This window comes from Fusarium flagelliforme (assembly GCF_020744385.1).
Source record: "Fusarium flagelliforme strain FIESC 12 MPI-CAGE-AA-0113 chromosome Unknown B0J16scaffold_1, whole genome shotgun sequence".
Classification (NCBI taxonomy): domain Eukaryota; kingdom Fungi; phylum Ascomycota; class Sordariomycetes; order Hypocreales; family Nectriaceae; genus Fusarium; species Fusarium flagelliforme.
In genome coordinates this window covers 7,959,791-7,971,119 of record NW_025763503.1, presented here as the reverse complement: position 1 = coordinate 7,971,119, position 11,329 = coordinate 7,959,791, and the positions used below count along the sequence as shown (strand labels likewise).

Genomic DNA, 11,329 nt, shown 5'->3' with positions numbered 1-11,329 from the left:
GATACTCCCCAACGATGCCTGTCATAAACTGTTGAATGTGCTACTCTCTAGTACTTGGTTAACTCGGCCCACATAGCCTTCGTCCAGTCCAACAGAGCATCTGAAGTCGTGTTAGAATTGCCAGCGATCTGAACCATGAGGTTCTTGTAAAGAAACAAATCAAAGTGATAAGTCCCGAATACCATAGCGCGTGAGTCATGAATTCCTTTGTCAGATGTAGTTGATGTCCTCTTGATGTTAATCTTCTTTTCCGTCAACCAAGCTGTTGACAGTGTGAAAGCATTGAATCGCTGCTGGAGTCCGCTCAGAGCATCTTCGAGCCCGCCAGAGAACTCAGAGATTTGAAAGGAGATGAAGGTAGGACTGCCACCCACTACCTGCCCTGCCACGCTGAGCTTCGTGGTAGAAGCACCGGAGACAATGGTGGAATCGTTCAGGGTAGTGTCAACGCTAGACTGGGGTTTCAAAACCACGCCGGGACCAGTGTTCGCAAGGATGGGGTCAAGAATCGCATGGATAACCGTTTCGGCATTGAAGTCATCAGATACCAGTGAATCACTCGCAAATGCGGTGCTGAGGCCGGAGACCGCTTTAGATACATGGATAGTATCATCTGGGTGCAAGCTCTCGAGTTTATTGTTGAGAGTCGAACCATGCTGTGTCCCAGTAGTCGTCACGACTCCATTCCAAGGCTTCTTAGGTAGGTCGTGGCCCTGCTCCAATAGGCTGATACCATCATGCAGAGCCTTCTGGGCTAGGTATTGAGTGTATGTTAGGTCACCCGCAACCGGATCTGCGCACGCGTCTACCACCATCGATTCCGTTTGAACATATGTCGTTTCGGAGGGGGAGATGGTGATGAAAACGTGGGTACGGAAGGGAGTTCGCATGGGATCACCGACATTCTTGAATCTGATGTTCTGAGTGTCTCCCTCGAAAAACGGACTGTTTGTGCTCCCCCAGCCAGTGAAATCCTCGTCGATATACCCAAATGGTGCCATGACCTCCCAGTGAAGACGCTTATATGAAAAGCCAAGCCCTAGAACAGTCTCGACGATGGCAGCTTGATCAAAGCAGTTTACGAGTCTCAGGGTCTTGATGGTATCGTGTTGATGATCAAGGTATGTATTCACCCAGCCCATGAGCGAGAGCTGTCCCCCTCTATCATCAATAAAGGAGAATTGGCCGTCCCAGACGTTGTAGCGCACTAATATTGGAATGTTTGAACGCCACAGGCCATCCGTGGCTAGCTGAACAGCTAAAAGTAAACAGCTTATCTCGCACCGCCACTACCTCGCCACAACAGACCCTTGTCCTTGGTTTACCCGTTTTGTGCAGGCTTGGGGGTTATTCCCACAAACTTTGCGAGATTGGCCCAATGAGTCCTCCAATCCTTGAGCCTAGCCCAAGGCGTTCTGTCTTTCTTCAAACGTGTTCCGCCAAAAGTCCAGTATAAGACCATAGCAATGGTAAGCCCTCCGTCATCCTGAGTTGATGCGTCGTAACCCTATTCTCATGTTAGCTTACTATGCCAGCATAGCTGAGGAGTGGAAAACTAACTGGAGAGTCATATCGTTCGAGGGAATATTGCATTCTCCAACGTCTTCCAAATCTGAAAACTCTTTCCTTTTCCTTGTTGTAGGAATACTCCTTTTTCATCTCACACACAACGCCTGCATGCTTCATCAAGTTCAATGGGTTTGCAGGGCTGAATAAGCCTTCAACAACGCGTGAACCTGGACAATCCCCTTCACTCTCGTCATCGGAGGATATAGATTCGTAGGATCGAGGAACCGCTCCAAAGAACAATAAGTAGTATATCGTGCCAACCGTGATCAAGCTCGCGACGACGACTGGATAGCCGTAGCCAGGAAACACGATCTTATCCCCACTGGTGCTCGTATAAGGGGGGACGGCGTTGATCACGAGGATGGCAAGATTAAGAAGAATATATATGGGGGTGCAAACAAGGACCAGCGCTTCGACGAACCGTCCGGTGGGAGCTGACTGTTGTCCATTCCCAGCAGAGTTGAGAAGTTCTTGTTGGGACTTGAGTTTAAAATACCCGAATCCAAGAACCACTGGAGGATACATTAGAGCTGGTCTTTGTTCAATGTCTATCTGTCCAACTTACTCAAAATGAAACAGTGGGTATAAGTCTGGATGTAGCCAGCTAGGCCAATTGACTCAAGGGTACTTTGAATGGAAGCCGAGATAGCAATCAAGACTACACTGGCGAGCCAATGTGCGATCAAACCGCCCTGTGGAGACTTGAAGCGGAACGCATTACGTTGCGATCCTTGCTTCCTGTCTAAGCAGTCATCCTTTTTGAGAAACTGCGACCACGGAAGAACTTCAGCTTGTCCAATAACCTGTTTTACTAAGGAGTTGTTAGCAAGGGGTGCATCAATCACCGTAGAAATAACTAGAACTACCTCTCGAGAACGTATAGATGATGGCATTAAGGCTTCCAAAAGCAGAAATGCTTATAATAATAGCCCATGCTCTTCTTGCTGTCGCCGTGTCTCGACTGAGCTGGATGGTAGGGACATGTTAATCATGTAACCATATAAGTGCTTTTGAAACTAATCGACGTACCATGGGGGCGTAGTTGATATTGTCAGCGTCTACGACCTCTTCCCACGACAGTGCGTTGAGCTGTGATCAGTAAGCCAAGTGTTTGCGAATTCCACAGGTTCGACTGGAAGCTGTAGTAGCTTACCGAGACAGCAACGACAATCATATACAGGGAACCAACGGTAAAGGCCCCGGCGAGAAACCCTCGGCGTAGATTTTGCTGCTTATTTGGTGGTATTTCCCCGGCAACCTGTTCAGATATACGCCCGGTTAGCAACGTGGTCACTGTGAATCAAAAAGAAGGAATGAAATTGAGGAGAACTAACGAAGGTAGCATTCTCCCATCCCTCGAAGCTGAAAAGAACAACAAGTAGTGCTTTGGCGAAGGATACTTTGGAACGAACTTCGCGTCGCTCGGACCAATCCCCTGCTCTGTCCAAAGAGGAACCACCGCTGCTCTTGCTGTCGAAGTCACGGCTGAGTGCAGCCAGGCCAACGGCGACTAGTCCAATGAGGAAGCCAATCTTAACCACGGCAAGAAACTTATTCAATCTTCGACCAAACGGAGGACTGAAGAACTGTGCAAGACAAATGATGGAAAGAATCGAAACAGCGATGTATCGCATGAGGTGTTGATCCTTCTTGACGTCATCATCATTATCCACCTTATTTGCATGGAGGCAAAGAAGGATCATACGACCGAATTGCTGGCTGTTGGTTGCTGAGTTGAACAAGGCGATGAATGCTAGAGAGTAGATGATGTACGCCAATAGGCCATCACCTAGCAGCTTCTTGTACCATGGCGTAGACCTGGCTGCTGGGCCAGCGGAACGAGCTCTTGCTTCTCCTGGTGGCAAAGGTGGCATCTCAATGTTTCCCGGTTGAGGATTCACATTCGTTGCCGTTGCGTTGGGCAGCGTATCGGTGTAGGCGGGTTTTTCCGAGGACGTGATCTCATCGAGCTGCTCTCGTTAGCTTTGCTATGGACTGGAAATAGAAAAGGGACAGCCTCACATATACCAGTTCACCGCCGTTGTACGGAAGGACGTGGGCGTATTGAAGGTAGATAGCCGTGCTGTTAGTACGTCAGTACGCGATGCTGTAGATTGAAGGACTAAATCCCCACCTCATCAGGCAATATACGAAGCCAACACCAAACAAAGCCAGCGTAATGCTCTTGCTTCCTGTCATTCGGTACACTACAGCAGGGGATGTATAGATACCGGTGCCTATCATCTTGTTGACGATGAGTGAAAACACATCGAATGACCCTAAGCCTTCTTGATGCGGTGTTTGGTTCGTTTCATCTTGGGGAGCACGTGCTTTGAATGGACCATTGCTCGTTACATGAATGTCAGTTTCGGATGCCATGTTACTGGCCATTCATTTGCGAACTTGACGAAAGGCTGTTTGCAGAAGATTGAAAAATGGAGTTGTGATAAAACTTCCAATGAGGGATAACTTCACATTACTGGCATGGTACAAAGGGAAAGGACTGATTATCAGTAGCTAAAGTCATTGTGAGCGCGGCGCACCACTTGCGAACCATGAAGGGAACGAGGCTCCGCCAAGACATCCAGGCGACCGAAGGCTTTGAAACTATTCCCCCGTCCTCGAAGCAAGGAGGCCGAACGCGGAGGGAATGGCAGGGGACAGGGCGGCTCGACATCAGATACAATGGTGGTGTCGCAATGCATTCCAGAAGGGGCTGATCAGCCAATGCAATCACGCCGAGACCTGCTAAAATCTTACTGTAGCACGAAGAGGAGAACTGTGGCTGGATCAACGAGAGACTCATCACATTATTGAAGGGAGCTTGAAAATCAGGCTCTCCTCTCTCGCCCGGTCAGAGTGTGAGTGGCGTACTGTGGCTGGCTGCGGGTTCACCAACCCCTATTTTCAACTATCGCATTGGCTGCGCTGGGCAAGACACGAAGCGCCCAGCCTATGTTGCCGTAGTATACCTGCAGGTAACGCCATTGTGACTTGAGCGCCAAGAACAATGGAACTTTCAGCTTTCAGCCCAGGTTGCACTTTCAACCCGTGTCTGAAAAGTCGGTCAAGTCTGACTAGGTTCTCTAGGTAATAAGGCATCCAGGCGCGTCTATTTAACTGTTTGACTTTTGACAGCAAATACCCATTGAAAGGGGAGATTGGCAAACGCGTAAGAACTAATCAGTGGTGTGATCCAGCCCGCTGCGAAGATCTTGCTCTTTTAAGCCTCCGTTCTAAAGTTCTGCCTTGGATCGACATGGCTGTCACAACAGCTCTTCAGAAATACGTACGGGAGCATGTGCTGGTGACATGGCTGACTGAGACCTTTGGGGAACGCGATACTGGTGTTTGGTCCATCGAGGTAAGGAGAAGCCCCCCCTCCCATCCTCATAGCCCCTCTCCTGAAACTGTATGCATTGTCGCAAATAGCGCCTGGCTAAAAATAAGAATTCCAGGAGATTGTGGGCGGCAGAGATGGTACTTGGAAGGTCACTGCACCAGAGGCAATTACAGAGGTAGGCTTCACACAGCCTAGAATCCATGCCAGTCTGACTTGGATTACAGGGCCAACAAACTACATTGGCGGAAAGGTCACAGCCCAAGAGGGCACTCACCTTTGGGGCTAAGAAGTAATTTGGAAGAGTAGGCTACTATCAATGGGCAGTTGAAGATGATGGAGACTGAGTCTATTTTACGGAAGTAATTCGTGTTTTATTGACTGTTCAATTATGTTTGAAAGGCACATTCACAAAGGCGTACACACAAAACAGTGCATTGCCAATCTCTCAGTTAAATTTCCGTTCATCGAGTGAGTGGTCAGTGAAGAAGCTGAATAACTTCATCTAAAATCTAAATGCAGTGGACAGTGGATCGTAGTTACAAGGTTTACTGGAGGGGCCAACGTTCGTGGCAGGTGGCCTAAGGTACTGATCCGTCTTTTGGTGTCCTGACGAGCTAGCAAGTCCACCTGGGCAAATTCCGTTCCGCTGACTACACACAGCTTCTACACATAGCCTCCAGGGAGGTGGGCACCTGTATCATAGGGTTCACCACAGTGTATAGTGGAGCGTCCATAGCCTTAATACCCCTCCTACTAAGGCAGGTTTAGGCGCCACATAAACAAACGTGACATAAGGTAGGGCAGTATTCTTTCGACACAGATAGCCTTGCCAAACCGAAGCTTGTAGAGTACAAATAGGGCTTGCATGTGAGCACAACGGTTTTGGAAAGACTTTCATCTCGGAAGCTGATGATATGCTCGATGTCTGAAATCGGAATGTGGCCATCTTCAGAAACCCGGTATGACGTGCGAGCTGCCTCCGCTGCGGAGAGTCTCGAGCATGGCCATGAGAAAGTCTTCTCGAACCCGAATGAACTATTCGAAATACAAGTCGCTGAAACAACCTCAAAAGGTAGTTTCACCACCACTGTGGATAGCCGATCTAACATCAAAGGGAGTAGGAATTGAAGAGGATTGTTTACAGAGTGATTGTCAACTCGATGAGCATATATCCACATATCACATTCCTTCGACTCTTGCCGCTCGCACCGAGGATGGTCCAGTCAAGAAGGAAAAGGCTTCATTTTTGTAAGTACCTTGAATAAAACAAACTATAGCACTGTGTCCTCAAACTAAGCCCAGCTTGTTAGAGCCTGCTTACGGATGGAGCCATCTTCCCGTAACAAAGGCTGGTGCCATAAAGCTCTTTTCAGCCCTCCGTGCTTTCCCGGAGCTGTATCAATATGTCTCAGCGTTTAGTAACAAAACATTCCCTCGTGATGAGGGATTTGCTGGGTTTGACTCTCGTACTACCATCGGTGACGACGGAACTTGGACTTCATTCGGTACGTTGACTCACTCTGTATATCAAGTTCCAAAGACAAAGAGTTTTACTGAACGGAGAAACTAGAATCATGTTACCTCTTGAAGTACATTGATAGACGAGATGGAATCAAGCGAGGCGCTAATCCGTGGGCAATTCGTCATGCACTCATTTACCAGAAGGTCGATCGTGATGACAGCAGAACCTCTCATCTCCTGGCAAGACTCCCAACAGCAGTGAGCAAATTGCTGGGCGAAGGCCTTCGGAGCTCTGGTACGGAATCAGTCTTCGTGCAGGATTGGTCTCATCTCCACACGACAAGCTTTAGTAGCATCAAGGACAATCTTCGCCAGTTTATCAACTATTTGGATCATGAAATCACAGACCTGGCAAGTCAATAATCCCAACTTGCAAGGCACTAGAGCTGACATCGTCCTACTAGTTTCACCGGGTAATCATGGCTGGTGTGGAACCCGAAAAGCTGAATGAGTTTGATAAGCTCCAAAGTACGGCTAAGGACTTCAAGGAGCTTCAATATCTTTCTGATCAAATTCGAAGAGTTATCAGCATCGTGGAGCTGAACCTTTTGACGTTGGAGTCTTTCCAAAAGAAAGTCCAATATCTCATAACCCTTAGTCCTCCTGCATCCCTACAGGGTTTGATTCTGGAAAGGTTCTTGGAGACGTTGGCGCGATGCCATACTGAACACAAATTCGGTTTACGGAACGCATCTTCAGTTCTCGACCGTGCAAAAGCAACTTCCGATCAGGTATGAAATCTTATTGTGAAGGTCCATTATGGGCAGGGCTAACAACTTACAATAGTTGAGAGACACTGTATCGATGAGAAACGGAGAGTTCAACAAGACCAGCACAGAAATGACGAGCCGCAATACGTCTGCCATGTGTGATCTAGCCAACAAATCAGGGCGAGAGGCTCACGTCTTGAAGACGCTGACAGTCCTGGCACTGGTCTTTGTACCAGCCGGGTTCGTCGCGGTATGTCTTTTCAAACTACTATCAATCATGCAGCTAATGCGGAGAAGGATTTCCTACAGATGGGTTTTGTCTCTTTGAAGCAAGAGAGCCCTATGCAGTGGTCCGCAACACCTGACTTGAAGATCTATGCCATCCTATCCATTCCCTTGATTTCACTCACAATGTTGATTTACGCAATGGTGGAATTGGTTCAAAGAATGAAGGAAAGGAAGTGGGAAGCAAATGAACAAGTTATTGTTTAACTGAAGGTAGGTTTAAGTTATCTGTTAACTGCGCTTTGCAAAGACTGTATAGATGTGTATAAGAGACAAGGTTCCGTGGTACCACTCAAGGGCCTGGCATAGTGGCCATTAATCCTCCTCCCACTCGCTGTTTGTTCCTTCTTGAAGACGGTTGAAATCTGGTAGTATGTCAGAATGAAGAAACATGGAGGTTACATATCCAATCTCACCGTTCCCGGTCTCCAGTAGGATTTGCATACCCTCCACCTTGAAGGAGTCATCATTATCCACTCCCGGAGTCTTCTGGTAGTCGGCCTCGAGCAAGATAGACGACGACGCATGCGGTCTCTCGTTCAGGTTCTGAAACTGCCACGCTGGTCGTGGTGGTAGTTGCCAGACTAAATATGATTCGTGCTTTGTAGCGATATTGTTGACGATATTGACGCAATGCTTGCCCGCAAAGTTCCCGCCATCCTTGAATACCTTGTGGCCATTGTTCACTATACCGCCGTGTTAGCAGGGCTATGCCGGGTCTTTAGAGGTATAGGAAACGTGCCGGCGATTATCAAAGGGCTTAACCCTTCCAAGAAAATTACCATTGTATTGGACTCCTCTGTGCTCGAATTTCCTGCCGTTCTGGACGGCGGAATTGAGCTTGATTCGGAGACACCTGTTGATATTTGACCATTGAAACTTAATCCGGCAGGCTTATAGTACTTCGGTTTGTCGTCAGCCCACAACTGGATGTGTGACGGGTTTTTGTTGAAAGCAGGTGGTTGACGTTGTTCCCTGGACCACATGCTTCGTCTCTTTGGTATTATGCCTTCGACTGATGCTCTGTTTATCCTGTTAGTTGTGTGACAGAACCTTGCACAGCGTCACCATGTATACCTAATGGCAGGAAAAATAGCCTTCTTTAAGAGTATACCTTGGAACAACAAAACATCTATATTCGTTAGGTTAGAGTATTATACCACACACGACGATGCGAAGAGTGCCACACGGACAGCTACATGCCTTCAAGGGACTCGAATGCGAAAATGAATGCCAGATCATATGACATTCGTTGACCGGGAAGCCCCATTATGGGGAAGAGTCTACACTCGAACCTTCCATTGCTGTTGGCCCCATCTCGGAATAGGTAGGTTGGTGAAAAGCACCATCTCGATAATTCGACTATCAACAAGTCAACTTCTATCTTCTGGTTAAAGTGCTGGCAATATACTTACCTCTTTTCTGCTTTACATCTAACTTTCCTCCTCGATCAACCCCCCAGACCAGAGCTATCTCGACTGGTGCTTGCTTCTGTCTTGGAGTTCCTCGAAAGAGTCTGATCCGGCAAGGTCTTGGTGGTTCCACCCGATGCCCATCGCTCTGATCGACCAGCTCTACAGTAATTCCTGTTCTTTCTGAGAGTTAGCAAGCCTAGTGTGAAACCGATCCGACCAACTTACTTGTCGGCAAATGAGACAATTGATTGTCCATTGTCCCATCCTAGCTCCTTGAACCCTGTTCCATCTAATAGATTGTATGCCTTTACCGCCGGGGTGATCCGATCGCGCTGTTTGGATGGATCCACGAACTCTTTCTTCGCCCTTTCAAGCTCGTCAAACACTTCCTCGGAAAATGGTCTTTCTTTTATATCGTGACTCAGCATCCTGCCGATCAGTTCCGATACTGTTACCATATACTGTCCCTGGGGTGTATCGTGGAACATTGCTTGAAGGTCCTGCAGGAATGAAGCGACACATTGCTTCAATTCGGTTCCTGTGAAAAACCCAACAGGCTGCTCCTCGGCAAGTCTCTGGTCAAAGTCCTCAAGGGTTTGTAGGGGTAGCATGTGAATAAGAACCTCGACCATGATGCATCCTAGTGACCATACATCGTAATTGAGAAGCACCTTGATATCTTCTGATCCATTTTTCGTGTAATCTAGAGTTGGACGAGACTCCGGGGCTGCGTAACGGGAATCTCCTGGGCTATGAGGAACAAACATGTCTTCCCCCTTTCCGAGAATCTGGATGATAGATTGCCCGAAGTCAGTTATCTTGAGTTTCCCGTCTGTGGTAACAAGGATGTTGGCAGGTTTCAAGTCAAAGTGTAGCCCTATTACAATGCCCTCGATATCTGGGAAGGGGTTTTTCATCATCTTATGAAAGACCTTCAAAGCACAACAAACACCCTTCATCTCGCGCCATAGCCAGTGTTCTAGGAGTTTTTCCTCTGCTCCAAGTTTTGATGGTTGCTTCCGGGGGAACTTCCCGTGTCGCAACACGTGGTCCAGGTTCCATTCGATAAATGGAAAAAGGAAATGCATTTGATCTTTCCATTTGTACGCGAACAAAAGAGTAATCATGTTTTTTGATGCAGGCTCTTCGATTCGCGAAACCATGTCCAGGACATTTCGTTCCATACTTCTTAATGGCGACTCTGGACCCTTCATTCTCACAGACTTTAGGGCAAACAAGAGCTGTCAAATGAGGTTAGCATGAGGGTAGCATCCTTTTTCCCATTGGCAACAGACCTTTCGATCACCTCCGGCATCAGTTCCTGAGGAAGGATAATCTTCCATAACGAGATCAATGATCCTTCCATCCAGATACTCTGGTACTATCTCCACTTTGGTCATGACGCCGTAGAACCCTTTTGTTGGTATCGGTTCCTCCTCCGAGTATGGGAACCTGCGAGAGACAGCAAGCTCGCGGTAGGGGCAAGTCTCGTTGTTTTGGATCTGGAAGGCCATTGGGAAGAACATGGAAATAGCGCGGGTGTAGGCCTTTTGGAAAATCGATCGACCAAGTTCTGTCTCGATCAACTCTTTTTCTACAAACCCATCGTCAAGAATCTCGTTCTTAAGTCCCCCTCTGGAATTAAAGAAATCCCACCTCATCCAATAGTATATGAAATGCAGCCTTCCAAGATATATCATGAAGCCGAGGACCCATGGGTGGCTCTGAAGTTGGGTTTTCATGGCTGAAATCCCCATTATATCCATGTCCGCTTCCTTCGCTGCTTTGCATTCCTGGCAGTTGCAATTTAGGAGGTCGTTGATAAATCTTCCGAAATAATTGTTCAGTTGCATTCGAGAGAAAAACATTTTGGCATCCCTCTGGGCATATTTATCAAACGAGAGCTGCTGGAGGTCGATTGTCGGGTATGCACAGTTGAGAAGTCCTTCGATGTGGTGTCTCTTTCTGCCTTCACATCCCTGCGCGTTCTCACTGAAAGCGAGGAGGCGGTACAAATCCATGGCTAGCACGATCCCCCGCTTTGGTTTAGGATGTACCCTGTTGATGCTACGGGGATTCGGTAAGCGGCACTAATTGTCTGCAAGGATTGGTAAGTAAGCGAGTGCCTAGTGGAGTCGGATCCAGAATGTACTGTAGTCCTGACAACTTTGTGGAGTTGGGGTCGATCAAAGGATAATATCTGTCAAGAATTTTTGGAAAGACGGTGCAGTCGCATTAAAGTGTAGAAGATTGGAGCAGTCAGCGAAGATGGGATAAAGGGAGGGAATGGCCGCCTTTTCAGTGTCTTCAGTGATAAGGCTGTGTAGGTTAGTCAGCCAAGGCAGCCAGCCACCAGCCACCAGCCACCAGCCACCAGCCACCGGCGGTAAAATAAGCAAAGTGATTGTAGCAGGCGGGCAGAGACTGGATACACTATTTTGTTGTCATTTGGAGCAGATACATAGCATAGGAATACTCTTATCTAT

At 47.7% G+C, this 11,329-nt stretch overlaps 5 protein-coding genes across 5 annotated transcripts; 2 read left to right on the top strand and 3 right to left on the bottom strand.

The window, feature by feature from the left end:
• Window positions 1-47: 47 nt before the first annotated feature.
• B0J16DRAFT_392731 (uncharacterized protein) lies at window positions 48-1,142 on the bottom strand (the record flags this gene model as incomplete). The annotated part of the gene is made up of 1 exon (XM_046132021.1): window positions 48-1,142. The coding sequence occupies one exon, from the start codon at window positions 1,140-1,142 to the stop codon at window positions 48-50; it is 1,095 nt and encodes a 364-aa protein (XP_045990546.1).
• Window positions 1,143-1,321: 179 nt separating this feature from the next.
• Window positions 1,322-3,948, bottom strand: B0J16DRAFT_392729 (amino acid permease-domain-containing protein; the record flags this gene model as incomplete). The annotated part of the gene is made up of 9 exons (XM_046132020.1): window positions 1,322-1,507; window positions 1,561-2,081; window positions 2,135-2,380; window positions 2,436-2,535; window positions 2,599-2,658; window positions 2,723-2,827; window positions 2,904-3,539; window positions 3,592-3,652; window positions 3,704-3,948. 9 exons carry the CDS (start codon window positions 3,946-3,948, stop codon window positions 1,322-1,324), a joined length of 2,160 nt encoding a protein of 719 aa, XP_045990545.1.
• Window positions 3,949-4,743: 795 nt separating this feature from the next.
• B0J16DRAFT_331337 (uncharacterized protein) lies at window positions 4,744-5,247 on the top strand. Its single transcript, XM_046126567.1, has 3 exons — window positions 4,744-4,933; window positions 5,028-5,087; window positions 5,137-5,247. The coding sequence occupies exons 1-3, from the start codon at window positions 4,829-4,831 to the stop codon at window positions 5,203-5,205; spliced, it is 234 nt and encodes a 77-aa protein (XP_045990544.1). The 5' UTR covers window positions 4,744-4,828; the 3' UTR covers window positions 5,206-5,247.
• A 601-nt stretch (window positions 5,248-5,848) lies between these two features.
• On the top strand, window positions 5,849-7,635 carry B0J16DRAFT_353255 (uncharacterized protein; the record flags this gene model as incomplete). The annotated part of the gene is made up of 6 exons (XM_046129298.1): window positions 5,849-5,984; window positions 6,223-6,417; window positions 6,483-6,784; window positions 6,838-7,164; window positions 7,220-7,393; window positions 7,453-7,635. 6 exons carry the CDS (start codon window positions 5,849-5,851, stop codon window positions 7,633-7,635), a joined length of 1,317 nt encoding a protein of 438 aa, XP_045990543.1.
• A 108-nt stretch (window positions 7,636-7,743) lies between these two features.
• Window positions 7,744-10,711, bottom strand: B0J16DRAFT_353254 (kinase-like domain-containing protein; the record flags this gene model as incomplete). Its single annotated transcript, XM_046129297.1, has 6 exons — window positions 7,744-7,793; window positions 7,875-8,114; window positions 8,632-8,790; window positions 8,844-9,019; window positions 9,069-10,084; window positions 10,139-10,711. The coding sequence occupies 6 exons, from the start codon at window positions 10,709-10,711 to the stop codon at window positions 7,744-7,746; spliced, it is 2,214 nt and encodes a 737-aa protein (XP_045990542.1).
• Between the last annotated feature and the right edge of the window lie 618 nt (window positions 10,712-11,329).

Bases quoted from the DNA above. Each gene is read 5' to 3' on its own strand.
- B0J16DRAFT_331337 (XM_046126567.1), top strand. From the start codon at position 4,829: ATGGCTGTCACAACAGCTCTTCAGAAATACGTACGGGAGCATGTGCTG. The intron at 4,934-5,027 runs GTAAGGAGAAGC...TAAGAATTCCAG, and splicing joins CTGGTGTTTGGTCCATCGAG to GAGATTGTGGGCGGCAGAGA. The intron at 5,088-5,136 runs GTAGGCTTCACA...CTTGGATTACAG, and splicing joins CACCAGAGGCAATTACAGAG to GGCCAACAAACTACATTGGC.